We start from the raw sequence: 19,396 nt of genomic DNA, 5'->3' as shown, positions 1-19,396 counted from the left end.
ATACAAAGTCAGATCCATTAGAATAACATCTGATTTCTCAATAGAGACTCTAAAGCCAGGAGAACCTAGACAGATGCTCTACAAATTCTAAGAACCACAGAGATCAGTCCAGACCAGAATTCCCAGCAAAACTATCAATCACAATAGATGAAGAAAGAAAAACATTTTTAAATATTTTATTCCAAAATAAAAAACAATATAATAAGCAAAGTAGTATCTACCATCTACAAATCCATCTCTACAGAAGGCACTAGAAGAAAAACTTCAATCTAAAGAGGTTAACTACACCCAAGAAAACACAAGGAATAAAAACTCCTAGACCACTAAATCAAAATGGGGGGAAATTCACTCCATACCAACAAAATAATCATAATCCATAAACACTGATCACTGATAACTCTTGGTGTTAAAGATTTTATTCTCCAGTATAAAATCACAGACTAAAAGACTGGATTGGAAAATAGGATTCATCTTTAGGCACATCCAAGAAACACATCACCTCAGGGTAAGAGGATGGAAAAAGATATTCCAAGCAAATGAACCCAAAAGAAGCAAGCAGATACAGCCATTTTAATATCTGACAACATAGACTTCATACAAAAACTAATTAGAAGAGATAGGAAAGATACTACATACTTATAAAAAAAAAGTAACATCTATACACCAAATACAGGGGCACTTAAGTTCACAAAAGAAACATTGGTACAGGCTAAATCACATACTGATGCTCATATACCAATAGTGAGAGACTTTAATACCCACTCTTGCAAATAGGTCATTCAGACAAAAACTAAACAAAGAAATGCTATAGTTAAATTACATAACAAATCAAATAGATGTTTTATATATATATATATATATATATATATATATATATATATATATAATTAAATCATAACACAAAAGAATATAGCTTCTTCTCAGTACCTCATAGAACTTTCCCCAAAATCGGCCACATACTTGGACACAAGTCTCAACAGATTGAGAAAATTGAAACAAAAACAACCTATATCCTATCAGAGCACCCTGGATTAAATTAGCTGAATATCAAAAACACCAAAAACAACGGACAACATACAAACTCATAAAAGCTAAAAAACTCATTACTGAATGAAAAATTTGAAGACAGAAATTAAGAAAGAAATTAAAAACTTTCTAGAAATAAATGAAAATGAAAACACAACCTACCCAAACTTATGCGTCATACAATGAAGGCAGTTCTAAGAGGCAAGTTCATAGCACTAAGTGCCTAAATTTAAAAAAAAAAAAAAAAAAAAGGAAAGATATCATGCTAGGAAACTCAACAGCACACCTGAAAGCTTTAGGGAAAAAAGAAATAACACTCAAAGGGAATAGATGGTAAGAAATAATCAAACTCAGAGATGAAATCAATATGAGAAACAAAACAAAGAATCATCAAAATGATGAGTAGGTTCTTTGAGAAAAATCAGTCAGATTGGTAAACACCTAGACAAATTAAAAGTGAAGAGAGAAGATTAAGTTAATAAAATTAGAGACAAAAAGGGGACATCACAACAGACACCAAGGAAATCCAGAGAACCACAAGGGCATACATTCAAAAATAAATTGAGAAATTCCTTGATATATTAAGTCTAAATTAAATCAAGATCTGATCATCAATTTATATAGCCCCAGTGAAAAAGAAACAGTAATTGAAAATGTTCCAACTAAAAAACTCCCAGGGACAAATGGACTCAGTGCAAAATTCTGCCAGACTTTTCAAAGTAGAATTAATGACAATACTCCTCAAATTATTAAACAAAATAGAAACTTAAGAAATATTTCCTAATTCTTTTTACAAAGCCACTATTATACTGATACCAAAACCACAAAGAAAACTAGCAAACATTAAAAATTATAAAACCATATATCTTATGAACCTAGATGTAAAGATTCTCAATGAAACACTTGCAAATAGAATTTATGAACACATCAAAAAGATTATCTGCTGTGATCACTTTGGCTTCATCCAGAAACCCAGGAATGTTTTGATAAATGCAAATCGATAAAAGTAATCTACCACATAAACAGACTGACAGAGAAAAACCACACAATTATCTCATTATATGCATAAAAGATCTTTAACAAAATCCAAAACCCCTTCAAGACAAAAATCCTTGAAAGATTAGGAATACAAAGGACATACTTCAAAATAATAAAGGCAATTTACAGCAAGTCCATAGACATCTTCAACCTAAATGGAGAGGAACTCAAAGCATTTCCACTAAAAGCAGGAACAAAACAAGAATGCCCTCTCATACCTACTCAGTACAGTACTTAAAGTCTTAGCTAGAGCAGTAAAACAACTCAAGGATACCAAGTGGATACAAATAAACAAGGAAGAGGTCAAAATCTCTTTAACTGAAGAATAAGACATTATTTCATATATAAAAGACCCTAAAATCTCCAACAAAGAATTCCTACAGCTGATGAACACTTTCAGTCAAGCAGCTGGGTACAAAATTAACTCACAAAGATCAGTACCCTTTCTCTATATGAATGACAAACAGACTAAGAAAGAAATGAAGGAAACAATACCTCTCACAGTATCCCCCCCCCCAAAAAAAAAAAAATCTTGGGATAACTATAACCAAGCCAGTGAAAGACTGGTATAAAAACATCAAGACGGGGGGGGGGACTGGACCTGCCTGTACTGAATCCACCAGCTTTAAATGAATCCCCAGGGGAGTCTTGGCCCTGGAGGAGATGGGAATGGAGGGGAGGGGGGGGGGGGAAGGTGGGGATAGGGGAGGGAGTGGGGAGGACAAGGGAACCCATGGCTGATGTGTAATTTTTTTAATTTAAATTAAAAAACAAAACATCAAGACACTGAAGAAAGAAATTGAAGACAATATCAAAAGATTGAGAGATCTCCCATGCTCATTAAGTAGGATAATACAGTGAAAATGGCCATCCTACCAAAAGTAATCTACAGATATCAAAATTCCAACACAATTCTTCACTGAACTTGAAAAGACAATTTTCAGCTTCATATGAAAGCATTCACAGGCACCCATAAACACACACACACATAATCCTGAATAATAAAAGAACTGCTGGAGGTATCACCATCCCTCATTTCAAGTTGTTTTAACACCACAGTATTGGCATAAAGAGAGACATGTTGATCAATGAAATAAAACTGAAGACCCAGACACACCTATATTAGCCTATTTTTGTTTTTGTTTTGTTTTGTTTAATAAAGAAGTAAAAAAAAATACATGCTGGAGAAAAGACATCATCAACAAATGGTGCTGGTCAATCTGGATGACTACATTTAGAAGAATGGAAATAGATTCATATTTATCACAAAACTGACTCCAAATGGATCAAGGACCTCAACATAAGGACAGATAACACCGAATCGGATAGAAAAGAAAGTGTGAAATAGTCTTGAACTCATTGACACAGGAAAGGAACTTCTGAAGAGGACACCAAAAGTACAAGCCCTGAGAAAAAATAGGGTCTCAGGAAACTAAGAAGCTTCTGTATGGCAAAGGACATCACAACCTGGAAAAAAATGGCAGGCTACAGAAAGGGATAGACGGTTAATATCTAAAATGTATAAAGAATTCAAAAAACTGAACATCAAGAAAAAATATAACCCAATTAAAAGGGGGAACAGAACTAAACAGAGTTTGCAAAAGATGAGCCACAAATCACAGAAACAAGGAAATGTTCAACATCCTTGGTCATCAAGGAAATAAAAATCAAAACAACTTACACTAGGCAAAATGGCCAGATTAATAAAACAAATTACAACTCATGGTGGTGAGGGTGTGGGGAAAGGGAAGTACTTATCCACTGCTGGTGGAAATACAAACGTACAGCCACTGTGGAAATCAGTGTGGGGGTTCCTCAGGAAGTTAGGAATAGATCTACCTCAAGATATCACTCTTAGGCATGTACCGAAAGGACTCTACATCCTACCACAAGGAAACCTGCTCATCCATATTCATTACTCTGTTATTGATAATAGTCATAAGTTAAAAGTAACCTAAATGTCCATCAGCTGATGAATGGATAAAGAAAATGTGGTACATTTATACAATGCAACACTATTCAGCTATTTAAAAACATAAAATCATAAAATTCATGGGTTAATGGATGGAGCTAGAAAAATATCCTGAGTGAGATAACCCAGACACAAAAAGAAAATATTGTCTTCTTTTATTATGTGGATGTCAGCTTTTAAGATTTTGATAGGCATACTATAATTCATATAACCACAGAGGTTAGGTTTAAAATAAGGGACTATATGGAGAGGAGGATCTCCCAAGGAAAGAAAAATAGAATGCATAGTTAAAGAGAGAGAGGGAGAGACCTGAAGGGGAGGTTAAAATGGGGAGGGGGAATAAAGAATGGGGCATAAGATAAAATACCATCCTTCATTTATCACCATACTTAGCAATTTGAAACCCATCTTTGTTAAATTTATGAAAAGGAGAACCTATAATGAATACATGACATCAAAGAAACAATAATTTCAATGTACCTGCTCATTTTGTTTTTTCTCATATGCATATTTCCAAGGATTTGGTGCTATTCTTGGGGTGGAGTTTTGGTTTGGAATATGTCTGTTAGAAGGTAATTCTGCTGGAAAAGATGGTGGAATGTAACTGTAGCTTTCTGCTCTGTGGAACATTCTGTATGAGTTCATGTCTTGTGATGACTATAGGAAAAGAAAAGGCAAGATCACTGAAAGTACAGAAACTAGAAGTCAAAATAATAGAACTAAAGTTAGTAGAAAAGGGTGTGGTTTCAAAAGAGGAAGTCCTAAGAAAGGTAGTTCATAGGAGTCACCAGTCGGTGAGGTCGTCTACTTAAGAACTGTTCCCTTTGCTTTCCCTATCTGCCTTCCTCTCTCAAGTTCTTTCCTGAGGGTCACCTTCCAATGACATGAAATCTTAGTTTCTTTCACCCATAAAGCAGACAACAGGATGTCCAAGGTTTTTCATACTACCATCAGCTTCCACTGCCTTTCTGATCTAATTTAAACCTGACAGTTTAAAAATAAATAAGCATAATTAATACAGCATTGGACAGTAAATAGAACTTCAAGCTTAATCAACCTGTGCATTTTCTAATTCATTATGATTTTCTTTGCAAAAAAGGTTATACTTTGAAAAATCATCTTGTGGTAAATATGGGTTCTTAACATAAGAATTTGTTATAAATAATGTTTTCATTGCATTTGAAAAGATGAACTCATTAGTGAGCATGTGAACTAATAAAAGACTCCCTCAGTGGGAGGTGTGGTAATGGCTCCATCAGTAAACTGCTTGCTACCCAAGCGTAAGAGCCAAGTTTGGCTCCCCCACACCTCCATGGAAAGGCCAGTGTATCAGTGTACACTTGGTACTCCCAATGATGGAGAGGGAAGAAACAGGCCAGTTCCTGGGACTCACTAGTCAGACTGAATCAAGCAGCACTCATTGCAAAGGGACCTCATCTCAAAAGAGCATGTTGGAGAGTGAGTGACCTCTGGCCTCCGGCCTCCTGTACACATGCATATGCATCTCCCTACCCACCAATGAATGCACACTCACACAAATAAATGAATAAGTACTTGAAAACAATCTCTATGTAAGTGTGCTTCATAACTGTTTGACAAGAAGAATCAAGCATTAAACACACGGGGCTGGGCACATTGCTATCACTCCAAGGAGGCTTCATAATCTGAACATTCCGTAGGAGTAAATTTCCTACATTTTAAAACTGCGAAAGGAATAATTGAGAAACTGTAAAAAATTTAAAGATAACTAATTTTATCTAGTATTTTAAAAGTGAGATCATCTAAGGGCATGGAACAATTGTTAAAACAATTTTCTTTAAAACTCACCTGAACTGGGCCAGTTTCTTCCTTGCTACATAATCTTTGATAGGGTACACTATAGAAAACCAAAATTTGAAGTTAAAAGTGCAAGTATCCATAAATACTGTCCTATGTATATTTAAATTTCATAGTGTCCTCACAAGCACTGAACATAGAAAACCCAGGTCCACTGCTACAGGGTCATAAGACAAGTAAGTTTTAGGAAAGAAATTGTATTAAGCTGGGATAGGCGTTGTCTGATACAGGAAGTCAAAGCACATGCACAAAACACCACAGACACATGTCCTAGTGATTTCATGGCAGCTTTGGACAATGGAATGGGGCTGGAAGGGAAGGGCCTTCTCGGCTTCCCAGCACACAGCAAGCCGATAGTGTTAACTTTCGTCAGTTAGTCACTGTGTTAGCTGACACTTACGTCTTCCCCATGTCATCAATGCACAGTTTAGAAGGGACACAGTGAGGTGACATCGGAAGTTCTAAATCATGCTTTCTTAGTGGGATTTTCAAATCTCTGTTCATATTCACATAAGTTGGTCTTTTCATGGTTCCTATAATAAAAATGTTAAACAATGACTTTTAAACAGAAATTTTAAAATCAGTTTTGCTATATCATTCTTCAGTTGCTTGAACATATGAAAATGTTCTTCTGTACATTACAAATGTTCTATACATGTTATTGCAGAAACTGGCTGCCAACAATTATTTGTGAAACTTAATTTTTTTTCTCCTGCTTCTTAAGCCATCAAGAAAGGGGCTCTACTAATTCAACCTAATTTCTTCTTTCTCAGTTACTAGACTGTATCAGATACTGTGTTACATATTCTCATAGCACTATGTGTTTTCTCTATTTCAGCACTTTGTGCACTTTATTACACTTGATTAACCTCATCTCCTCCAACAGACTTTAAACTTTAGTGGTTCTTAACCTGTGGGTCACACGACCCATTTGGGGGTCAAACAGCCCTTTCGTAGGAGTCTCCTAAGACCATCGGAAAACATAGATATTTACATTATGAATCCTAACAGTGGAAAATTACAGTTACAATGTAGCAATGAAATAATTTTATGATTGGGGTCACCACAACATGAGGAATTGTATTCAATTGCAGCATTAGGGGCTGCAGCATTAGGAAGGTTGATAACCACTGTTTTAGAGGAAGGAGCCTTGTATCTTTTTATACAAGTGGGATCACTGTTTTATTACTCAATATCCAGCCCACCTACAGAGTTCTAGTAGGAATTTTCTCTTTCTGTATAACCATCTCTTTACTCCTGAGCCACCTCTCTGGCCCCAAACTGCCTTATTTTTTGAACTCTTACTTTTATGTTTGTTTTTAAAATGTAAATAATAGGCCCAAGTTCCCTTAAGAGAGGGAAAGATTTTTTTTTGGGGGGGGGGGGTGGCGGGGGGTGGAAAGTCAAACTGTGAGACAAAATAAACTTTATTTTGAAGTACAAAACTCTTACAGTTCCTATCCCAGAAGTGTAAAATAAATTCTAATTGCAAGACAGGAAAAAGTCACTAGGAAAAAAAATCTCTCAGTTTTTCCTTTGGTACAAATTTCCCAAGCGATAAGAAATAATAACACATTCATTATTTTCTTCTCTCAAGCTAAACTTGTGACTATTTGCCTAGAAGTAATAATATAATAATTATAATAACTCCATGCCCAATTAATGATATCAAACAAGTTAATCTTATACAACACATACAGCTTAAAAATAAGATAAATAGATAAAACAACAAAAGATCTTAATTCAAATCCTTATAATTTAAAAAGGCAACAAAGTTTTAAAATAAATTCTCCATATGCTTTGAGTTCTGGAATTTCTAAGCAATTAGACAGCTAGATGTTATTATGAATCACCACATAAAGATAAAAAACAAATGCCTTAGAAAGACTTACCAGGTGTTTCCTTCTTGGACGATATCTGATTTACCATATACAGATTAAGAAGGTCTAAGCTGGCAGTGGTATTCTTCACAGGTGAAAAAACTCCTAGTAATTTCATTTTTGATTTTAACTTGTTCTTTTCAAAGTATTCCTACAATAATTAAGAATTAAAAACTAATTTCCCAACCTAACAGTTCAAGGCAGAATCATAAACAATAAATGTACTCAAGTCGCTATGCTTTTGACCTGTTTCCACACTTGTGACAACATTTACATGGGAACTGAAGTCAATGCTGATGGCTTACAGCTTGCCCAGAGACTGGAATCTGCAGTTTAAAAACTTTTCTATGATAAATAACATACCACCCTTTATTTTAAAAAAATCTCAAAAGATATAGCCAAGTGCCTAGTGAATAATCAAGACGAGGGCAGTGAAACAGTGCAGAGATAAAAGCCAGGTGACCTGAGTTCAATGAGATAACCAAGTCTTCTTTTGACCTCCACAGGCATGCTGTGATACATGTGCACGCATGTGCACACATGCACACACACACGTACACACATACACACATGTGCACATATACACACATCAATACTAACAATAAAATTGTACAACCAAGAGGAAAGCAAAAGCTATCTGAGAACTAACTTGCAATGCTAATTTAACTCACTGTATCACAATGCTTAATGTTGTCTATAAACCAAACACACACACACACACACACACACACACACACACACACACACACACACACATATATATATATATATATCATCATATATTCTTCCTGGGTTTCTGAACTATAATTATTCTTCAGTTTTTTTTTTTTCACAAGTTTAACTTGCTAAATTCAAAGACATCTTAATTTTTAAAAAGTATTCCTTTCTTTTTCGTGTGGGAGTGCATATGTGAGTGAGTGTACCCATGGAGTCCATAACAGTGTTGGATCTACTGAGCTGCAGGCATCTGATGTGGCGCCAGAGCAAACTCAGGTCCTCTATAGGGGAAGTTCATGTTCGGAAACACTGAACCGTATCTCCAGGCTTCTTACCAAATAATGAGTTGTTTTATTGCACTGTCACATAGATGTACCATTCTAACCTTAATTGTTCCCTCCCTCTCCTCTCCAGACCCCACTTCCCACACCACTCCCGAATCTGACCTCTTCCTTCCTCCCCCTAATCTGATTTCATCACCCCCTCTTTTCCCTGCTCCCTAGAGTTATCTCCCAGCTTCTTGTGATCTCCTTTCCATTTCAAGACCTGCACACACAATATATACCATATATAATTATGTCATGTCTATTTACAGTTTTAAATATAGGTTCAATACATGGAAGAAAACATGCAGTATTTGTCTTTCCTAGTCTGGCTTATTTCACTTCATTATTTCCAGTTCCACCAGCTTCCCTGTAAATGACATTTTTTTTTTTTTTTTTTTTTTTTGGTTTTTCAAGACAGGGTTTCTCTGCTTAGTCCTTGCTGTCCTGGAACTCATTTTGTAGACCAGGCTGGCCTCGAACTCAGAGATCTGCCTGCCTCTGCCTCCCAAGTGCTGGATTAAAGGTTTGTGCCACCACTGCCTGGCTGATTTCACATTTTATAGCTGAATAAAATCCTATATGTATATTTTCTTTAGCCATTCTTCTGATGATTGTGTACATACAGGCTGGTCCCATTCTGAGCTGTCATGAATCTTGTAGCTATAAACATGGCTGTGCAAGTGTCTCTGTGAGACATTAACTCGGCAATTCTCAACCTATGGGTTGCAACCCCCCTGGGCTCACAGGAGTCACCTAAGACCATTGAAAACCACAGATATTTACATTATGATTCCTAACAGTACCAAAATTACAGTTATGAAGTAGCAACAAAAATAATTTTATAGGGACTGTATTAAAGGGTCGCAGCATTAGAAAGGTTGCTAATCACTGCATTAACTTAAGAGTCCTTTAGATACATATACAAACATGATATAATTGGGCCATGTAGTAGTTCTAGTTTTAGTTTTTTTAAGTAGCCTTCACATTGGTTTCCATAGTGACTGAACTCCCATTTACTGGCATAAGGGGTAATTTTTCCTGTATCCTGGCAAGCATTTGTTATTAATTTTCTTTTTTTTTTAAGATTTATTTATTTATTATGTATATAATGTTCTGTCTGCGTGCACGCCTGCAGACCAGAAGAGAGCACCAGATCTCATTACAAATGGTTGTGAGCCACCATGTGGTTGCTGGGAATTGAACTCAAGACCTTTGGAAGAACAAGCAGTGCTCTTAACCTCTAAGCCATCTCTCCAGCCCCCTTGTTATTAATTTTCTTGATGCAAGTCCTTCTCACTGGGATGAGATGAATTGATTTTTTTTTTTTTTTGAGACAGGGTCTCACTCTGTACCTTAGGCTAACCTAGAACTCATTATTCATCCCAGCCCAGGCTTTAAATTCATGGCAATTCTGAGCAAACCTTCTAAATGCTGTTATTACAGATGTGTCTTCCAAAGCAAGCTGAGATGGAATCTTAACATGCTTTTGATTTGTACTTCCCTGACAGCTAAGAATGCTGAGCATTTTTTTCAAGAGTCTATTGACCAAATATTTCTTTTGAAAACTGCTTATCTAACTCATTACTCCATTTATTGATTATGTGGCTTGTTTTCTGGTGTTTAATTTTTTGCAGTTCTTTACATGCTACAGATATTTATTTTCCACTAGATATCTAGTTGGCAAGGCTATCTCCCATTCTATAGCCTGTCTCTTCATTTAGATGTTGTTTCCCTGTCTTTGAAGAAGTCATTTATTTCATGTAATCCTATTTGTCAATCCTTGACGTTACTTACTGTGCTGCTGGACATTGTCAAAATGCCTGTATTGTGACGTGTTTTAACTACGTTTTAAGACATTCATTCATTTTATTTTTTTTATCTGCTATTATGCCCTTGACACTGTAACAGATTATCTTCAAAACATCTTCCATTAAGTATTTCATAACATAGCAGCATAAGATTACATACAAATGAGTTGTCCAAACAGAAAAGTTCAAAATAACAAAAAAAAAAAAAAATTCAAGAGGTCACATATGCAAGTAGTTACTTATGTTTTCAGAATATTAAGGCAACACATCTCAGAATATTGTCAATTACAAACAACTTTTAATATTAGATAAAGGCCCTTCGTCCAAAAGTATCTCCTTGTAACAAACAGAGACCATTACAGAAAACCACAATCAATCAAAATGCAGAGAACAAGGGCCCATGTGCTGTCCAGCTTCAACTGATACATCTGCAACACAATTCCTGCACCCAAGTCTCGGGTCATAGCAGAAGAGGAGACAGAAAGATTGTAAGAGCCGGAGGAGCGGGAAGTCTACTTTGAGATTTTGTCTCCTCGGGTCTTCCTATGGAGGTTTGGATGACCTAGAACTCACTCTGCAGCCCAGGCTGGGCTTGAACATTTGGCAATCTTCCTGGGCTAAGCTACCATCACAGCAGTGAGCCACTGTAGCTGGCCATGAGGTGAATCTATTAATAATGAGTGATTCTGGAGCTGAACGCTACATTTGCTATTACAGGCTAGCATCACTCAAATGACAATGCCCTTACCTTCTGCTTTCTTCTCTCCTGCTTTATCAGAACCCTGGTCCTAAAAAGATAGACAGAAAGAAACACAATTATTAGAGAAACAGACCATTTCTAATATGATTGCCATTGGTGTTGGAAATCTGAAATTAAAATCTAAAATTTACCTATCTGTATTATTTTCTGAAAATATGAAAATGTTTTTAAAGCATTTATAGTAATAATTCACATAAATTTCTTAGGAAATCCAAAATGCAATAAAAACTATTATAATAATTAATAACTTAAATAAATCTGAGATAAGCAAAAAATGAAGGAATGCATTAGAAAGACCATATTATCATATATTCCATTCTCATCAATTAACAACATTCTTGGTCAACAACTCCATTTCCTTTGCTTTCCTTTGCATTTCAACATTCTAGTGATATACTCCATAACAGACAGAAGACGTCAATCCCCTCATGTTCTATGAACTGTGCAGCATTTGCTAGAGCAACTCCGACTGCATTAATATACAGTTATCTCAGTATTAGACATATGGCACACACCTGCACATCCAGTCACTGGCTACTGACACAGGAAGACCATGAGTGTGAGGTCACTTTATTCTACAGAGTTGTTCAGCAGTACTCTGAGCAGCATGGCAGGAACATGACTCTAAGACATCAAGGTCTGAAACTCCAACTCACTGGTAGAACACCTGCCTAGCACCCACACAGCCCTGCCTTTGACACTCGGCACTGCAGAGGACAGAGGAAAGAAGGAAATGCTCCCTACTAAGTCAGTTTAAGTTGCTGTAATAAAATACCACAGCCAGATAATCGAGATTGGCACACAAAAACTATACCCCAGGGTATGCCACTTTGGAATGAAGAGTACTTTGAAGAGAGCAATACTCAGGAGGAAGGTTTTCCTCCAACTTCCTCCTGACTGTCTTCCTATTACTGTCATCTCTTCCACACAGTGGATCATGGAAATGGAAATGTTTCTTCTTCACCAGAGAACATAAAACTAGAACCTTCTTCTATACAGTCAACCATAAAGTCTAGAAATAAACTTAGAGTTTTATGTAAGAGCTGGCTATCAAAGAAACTTTCTGATCTCTCTTGTTTGATATAGACTGTGGAAATCACACTCAGTTTACAAGGGGTCTTGCCTCATACCTGACAGGAAAGAATGTTACATAGAGAGTCCAAGAAGAATCTTGAGTGATAGGCCTTACGGGTTTCTATTCCGTTATTATTAAGTCAGCCTTTTTGTATCCAATCACTCGTCTTCATGGGTGTCAACTCTTCATCAAACTTGAATATAGGAAATGAATGATGTTCCCTAGGATTTGGGTCTTCATTTCTGAAGCTTCCTGGGTCACATGAAACTGAGTAAATGTGTTACACTTCTCTCTTCACAATCTGGCTTTAGTTACAGGTCTGTGTCAGCTGTGACCTTTATGATAAACAAGAAAGATAATATACTAATCTCTAACAACAGAATTTCTCTCACTTCTGGCAGCTGTACAGACTACAGTCAAAATGCCCAGATGCACACCTAATGGATGCCCATCTCCTGGTTCACAGATGAAGACTTTACATATTTGTTCACACAGGAAAGGGATGGACTAGTTCTCTGGAACGTCTTTTGTAAAAGCAGGATCATAATCATGAACGTTCTGCTCTTACAATTTAATCATATCCACAGATCCCACACCTCCCCATACCATCACCCAGGAGAATCAAAAGTGCAAGTCCCAGCCTCAGAGGGTGTCAGGTAAAGAAAAGACATTAACTGGGATGGAAATGTGTGGGAGGACCCTATTGAAGCTGAAAACTCTGAACCCACAGATTCTCAAGGATTTCTCTTGCATGCAAAAGTCTCTCCACCATCATCAGAAGATGTACTCCTACTCCATGAAATATTGCCTTTTCTGCCTATGACTGGGGAAAATAATTCGTTGTTGTCTGATAAACCAGAAGTGACTTTCCATGAAGGAGATGCCAGGCAAGGCAATAGTGATGTCCCTCAGAGCTCACTAACAGCTGTCTTTAGGCCAATAACCAGACTAAAGGCTAGGCAGGCTCCTAGAGGGAACACAAAAGGTGGAGTCCATGAGTAGGTACACTACACTACTAAAGAGCTTAATGAGTGTGCTAATTATTCAAGTAGATCTCCGGGAAGTGTGTGTGGGATTGTATTTGAAGGGTGTGGGATAATGGAGGAAGGAACAAAAAACTGGATCAAGCTGAGTTTATTGATATTGGCCAACTGATTCTTTGTTTTTATATGGAAGTTTTAATACAGAAGTTCACCCATTTAAAAAAGATCTCAAAAGTTTGTCTGGATGGTTGGCTAAAGCATTTGTCAAAAGATAGCCTACAGAAAAGGAGCTGGAGATGCCTGATATCCCTCGACTTAGTGTTGATGAAGGGATTTTACGGCTCAGGGCAGTTGTAGAGTGGGTACACTGTGCAAGATCTAATTCTCCACAATGGGAAGGTCTAGGAGACACGCCCTTCACTAATCCTGTAAGATGCAAAATGGTGACAGAGGCACCAGAACATATGAAGAGTTTTGTTGTCACCTTTTGTCTGTGCCAGACCTTAGGGTTGGAGATGCTGCTGCTCATTTGGCTAGATTCAGTGCAATGGGTTAAACTGGACCCTGAGGTAGCAGGGACCAGGTGACACCACTGTCACCTGAGGTAAAGTGATCATAGTTTCCGTAATAGGCAGCAAACGTAAAGCAATGTTCATAATGGCCTGACCTGTAATGGTTGGCACAGGCCAAGTGAATTTCATGGTGCCATGACTCATATAGACCTTTGGTACTGGCTAATCAATCATGGTGTTTCCACATATGGAATATATTTTTTAAAAGCCTACTGTGCTTCTGTTTGATCTATAGAAGCAGAAAAATTCCCAAATTAAAGAAAGGCTCCATTGGATCATGGCAAAAGGGAATCTTAGCCTGTGAACCAATTTCCAGACGAGCCATTCGATGATCTAGAAGCCCTTGAATGAAGGGATGGCTGGATTCCACCTAGGAAGGACCTTGATAAAATACTTAAGATTTTATGGTTAGTCTTTCTCTAGTCTTTTCCAGAGGGACCTAAGGCCTTTTACAAAGGCAACTGTACACTGAGGGAAGGAAACAATCAGACTTTCTAGGGTCTATTGTATACTGGTTCAGAATTGGTGATGATTCTGGGAGAGACCCCAAGAAGCATTGTGGCCTTCCAATTAAAGTGGGTGCTTATGAAAGTCAAGTGATCAATGGAGTTTTGGATTAAATACAACTCACAGTGAGTCCAGGAGTCCCCAAGTTTATCCTATAGCTATTTCCCCAGTTCTAGAATGTATAACTGGGATAGATATACTAAGAAGATGGCAGAATTCTCACATTGGTTCCCTGACCTGTGAGGTGAGGGCTATTATGGTTGGAAATGCCAAATGGAAGCCACTGGAGTTTCTTCTATCAAAGAAGATAGTGAATCAAAAACAATATCACATTCCAGGAGGAACTGCAGAAATTAGTGCTACCAACAAGGACTTGAAAAATGCAGGGTGGTGGGTTCCACTACACTTCCCCTTAACTCTCCTATCTGGCCAGTACATAAGAAGGATGGATCATGAAGAATTACGTTGATTATCAAAAACTTAATTAAGTAGTGACTCTATTTGTAGCTGCTGTACCAGATGTGGTGTTCTTGCGTGAGCAGGTCAACACATGGAATGCAGCTATTGATCTATCAAATGCCTTTTTCTCAGTACCTATCTATAAGAAGTAATTTTCAGTTGGCAAGGCCAACAGCGTACCTTCACTATTTTACCTTGAGGATATATTAACTCTCCAGCCCTGTGTCATAACTTAGTTTGAAGGGATCTTGATATTTTATCTCTACCACAAAATTTTACATTGGTACACTATATTGATAACATCATGCCCCTCACCACTTGGAAAGAGCATGATTAAAAAATTAATGAGAAAGACATCTGGGGAAGAAGTATGGGGCTAGATCTCTGCAAATAGGTGAATAATGTGAAGCTAACCTGTGCCCATGTAAGTGCTTATCAAAAGTGACTGCAACAGCAGAGGAGTCCAGTAATTATATGTAGATAGGATAACATAATCTATGGACAGTCAGTCTCTGTTCCCAGCCATCCCTGCCATTGCCCATGGACCCATGAACAAAGAAGCCATGGTGACAAAGATGGAGATTATGCATGGGCTTGACAACATGGACTGCTAGTCACCAAGGCTGACCTGGCTACAGCAGAGATCAACACGGAGGCCCAGATATGGCACCAATCCTCAGGGTGACGAGTCAGCAACCTGGTGGCAGGTTGACTCCATTGGACACTTCCCCTATTGGAAGGACAATACTTTGTTCTTACTGGAGTAGATACTCATTCTGGTGATGGATTGGCATTTCCAACATGTAATGCTTCTGCCAAAACTACCATCTGTGGACTTACAGAATGCCTCATTCACTGTCATGGTATACCATGCAGTATGTCTTCTAACCAAGAAACTCACTTCACAGTCAGAGAAGTTAGACAGTGGCCCTGTGATCGACTGGTCTTACCATGTTCCCCACCATCTGGAAGCAGCTGGCCTGAGAGAAAGATGGAACGGCCTTTTGAAGAGACAGTTGCAGTGCCAATTAGGTGGCAACAGGATGGAGGACTGGAGCAGGGTCTTTCAGAAGACGGTATATGTTTGGAATCAGTGCCCAGTATATGGTACAGTTTCTCCCATAGCCAGGATCCACAGGTCCAGGAATCAAGGGGTAGAAAAAGTAAATGTTCCACTCAGTATCACCCCTAGTGACCCACTTGGAAAACTGTGTCCTTCCTGTTCCTGCAACCTTAAGTTCTGCAGGACTGGAAATTTTGGTTCCAAAGTGGAGAATGCTCCTGCCAAAAGACACAACAAACATTCCATTGAACTGGAAGCTCAGACTTCCCCCTGGGCACTTGGAGCTTCTGATGTCCTTAAGCCAACATGGTAAGAAAGGAGTAACTGTCAGGAGGGGTGACTGGTCCAGATGACCACAGGAAATTGGATTGCTTCTCTACAATGGAGGTAAGAATGGTTGTCTCTGAAGTGCAGGAGATCCTTCAGTGCAGTGGGTCTCAATCTTACTAATGCTGCGACCCTTTAATACTGTTCTTCATGTTGTGGTGACCCCAACCATAACATTATTTTTGTTGCTATTTCATTACTGAAATTTTGCTACTGTTATGAATCATAATGTAAATATTTTTAGAGAGAGGTTTGCCAAAGGGGTTGCGAACCACAGGTTGAGAAACACTGCTCTAGAGAACCCTAATACATATACATTGAATTATATTTTTTAAATATTTTATTTCAAAAATGTAGGTAACAATACTTGCTGCCAAACCCTATGACCTGAGTTGGATCCTTGGAAGCTGTATGGCAGAAGGAGAGGACACACTCCTGCAAGTTGTCCTCTGACCTCCACTTGTATTCCCTGGCATAAACAAGCATGTATATGTGCATAAGCATGCATGCACATTAGTGTATGCTCACACAATTCATAAATACATATGAATTTTAATTCATATTTGAGTTTCCAGTTACTTTCATTTAAAAAAAGAAACTCAAAGAATTTTAAATTGAGATTAAAACAGAATTTCCAACAATTTCTGAAATTGCCAAAAGCATTTTTCTACAATTTTGTACTGCCTATATATGTGAAGCAGCAGTCTCAGCATGGAAAATTATGAATTCACATTATCAAATAACTCTGAAGAATGTTTGAGATATCCTTCATCCTGTGGTATCAATGAAGGCAAGCTATTCTTAAAGTAAGAATTAACCAATACATTTTTATTACTTGTATGCAAATTTGTCTTTATCTTTAATAAATGATAACATTGTGTATCAACCAAATAATTGTTTTCAGATAATTTCTTTATGATTTATTATCAGCAAATGTCCAACTTACCTATTTTATGTGTTGATGTAACTGGGGACATACAAACTTTTCTGACAAAAAGAAGTTGAGAGTAGAAAAATCTTTTTTTTTTTTTTTTTTTTGTAGAGCTGAGGATCGAACCCGGGGCCTTGTGCTTACTAGGCAAGCACTCTATCACTGAGCTAAATCCCCAGTCCTGAGAGCAGAAAAATCTTAAGAAGCCTTGACATAAAGCCAAGGTCAGACTGACTTTAGATCTGTAACTTCCATAGTAGGGCCCATCTAACTTTTTATTCTTTCAGCTCAAGAATTCATATAGCCAATTAAAGTTTTATGTAGATACACATATATGTATGTGTGCACACATATGCATGCTTGCATGCGTGCACACACGCACACACACACACACTATTATTACTTTTCCTATATTTTCATGTTCAAAAGTTTTTAACATTTTCGAATGTAGTTTCATATATTAATTTACTAATTAAATTTATGTACATTTTACAAAAAATAACTTCTATAAGATTTTCTAACTTTTGTCTTGAAATTTAAATTACCAGAGGCTTGAGGTAGGCTGGGAGTGGGAATGGGCTCATCTTTTTAATATTAATTACTATGCTACTCTGGAAAATGATTTTTAAAGAAATAGATAATAATCTCTTATTTAATAACAATTAACCTAAGCACTATTAGCTGCCATTACAGCTACAGACTTAAATACAAATCAGTATGCCATAACATATTCAAAGAACAAGGTACAGTTTATTCATTTTTTATTATTATATTTGTGTTTTAATTTTACACATCAGCCATGGGTTCTCCTGTCCTCCCCCCTCCCGCACCCACCCTCACAATCACCCCAGCCCCTCCCCTCCATTCCCATCTCCTCCAGGGCCAAGACTCCCCTGGGGATTCATTTAAACCTGGTGGATTCAGTACAGGCAGGTCCTGTCCCCTCCTTCGAGGCTGAGCAAAGTGTCCCTGTGTAAGCCCAAAGTTCCAAACAGCCAGCTCATGCACTAAGGACAGGTCCTGGTCCCACAGCCTGGATGCCTCCCAAACAGTTCGAGCTATTCAATTGTCTCACTTATCCAGAGGGCCTGATCCAGCTGGGAGCTCCACAGCCTTTGGTACATAATTCATGGGCTTCCATTCATTTGGCTACTTGTCCCTGTGCTTTTCCAATCTTGGTCTCAACAATTCACGCTCTTACAGTCCCTCCTCTTTCTCGACAATTGGACACCTGGAGCTCCACCTGGGGCCTGGCTGAGGATCTCTGCATCCACTTCCATCAGTTATTGGATGAGAGTTCCAGCTCGAATGTTAGGGTGTTTGGTCATCTGATCACCAGACTAGGTCAGATCAGACTTTCTCTCGACTATTGCCAGCAGTCTACAGAAGATGTATCATTGTGGATTTCAGGGGACCTCTCCAGCACTCTGCCTATTCCTGTTCTCATGTGGTCTGACATTAACCCACACACCTATGAACATATAATTTTTGACAAAGAAGCCAAAAATGTACAATGGAAAAAAGAAAGCATCTTCAACAAATGGTGCTGGCATAACTGGATGTCAATGTGTAGAAGGCTACAAATAGATCCATATCTGTCACCATGCACAAAACTTAAGTCCAAGTGGATCAAAGACCTCAACATAAATCCAGTTACTCTGAACCTGATAGAAGAAAAAGTAGGAAGTACTCTTGAATGCATTGGCACCGGAGATCACTTTCTAAATATAACACCAGTAGCACAGACACTGAGAGAAACAATCAATCAATGGGACCTGTTGAAACTGAGAAGCTCTTGTAGAGCAAAGGGCACAGTCAACAAGACAAAGCGACAGCCTACAGAATGGAAAAAGGTCTTCACCAACCCCACATCTGACAGAGGGCTGATATCCAGAATATATAAAGAACTCAAGAAATTAGACATCAAAATGCCCAACAGTCCAATTAAGAAATGAGCTATAGAACTAAACAGAGAATTCTCAATGGAGGAAGTTCAAATGGCTGAAAGACATTTAAGGAATTGCTCAACATCCCTAATTATCTGGGAAATGCAAATCAAAATGACTCTGAGATACCACAGTGGCTAAGATCAAAAACACAGAAGACAGCTTATGCT

General features: G+C 37.8%; 1 protein-coding gene across 1 annotated transcript in view; it reads right to left on the bottom strand.

Annotated features, from left to right (window-relative positions):
* Positions 1–19,396, bottom strand: part of C16H12orf40 (chromosome 16 C12orf40 homolog) — a 53,633-nt gene that overhangs the window by 19,796 nt on the left and 14,441 nt on the right. Inside the window, exons 2-6 of the mRNA XM_036207611.1 lie at positions 11,352–11,391; positions 7,765–7,903; positions 6,273–6,405; positions 5,864–5,912; positions 4,517–4,693 (exon numbers count right to left, since the gene is read on the bottom strand). Of these exons, the coding sequence (XP_036063504.1) occupies positions 4,517–4,693; positions 5,864–5,912; positions 6,273–6,405; positions 7,765–7,903; positions 11,352–11,391 (538 nt within the window). The remainder of the gene's footprint in view (positions 1–4,516; positions 4,694–5,863; positions 5,913–6,272; positions 6,406–7,764; positions 7,904–11,351; positions 11,392–19,396) is intronic.

Source organism: Onychomys torridus, chromosome 16 (assembly GCF_903995425.1).
Source record: "Onychomys torridus chromosome 16, mOncTor1.1, whole genome shotgun sequence".
Taxonomy (NCBI): domain Eukaryota; kingdom Metazoa; phylum Chordata; class Mammalia; order Rodentia; family Cricetidae; genus Onychomys; species Onychomys torridus.
This window is presented reverse-complemented; position numbering and strand designations above follow the sequence as displayed.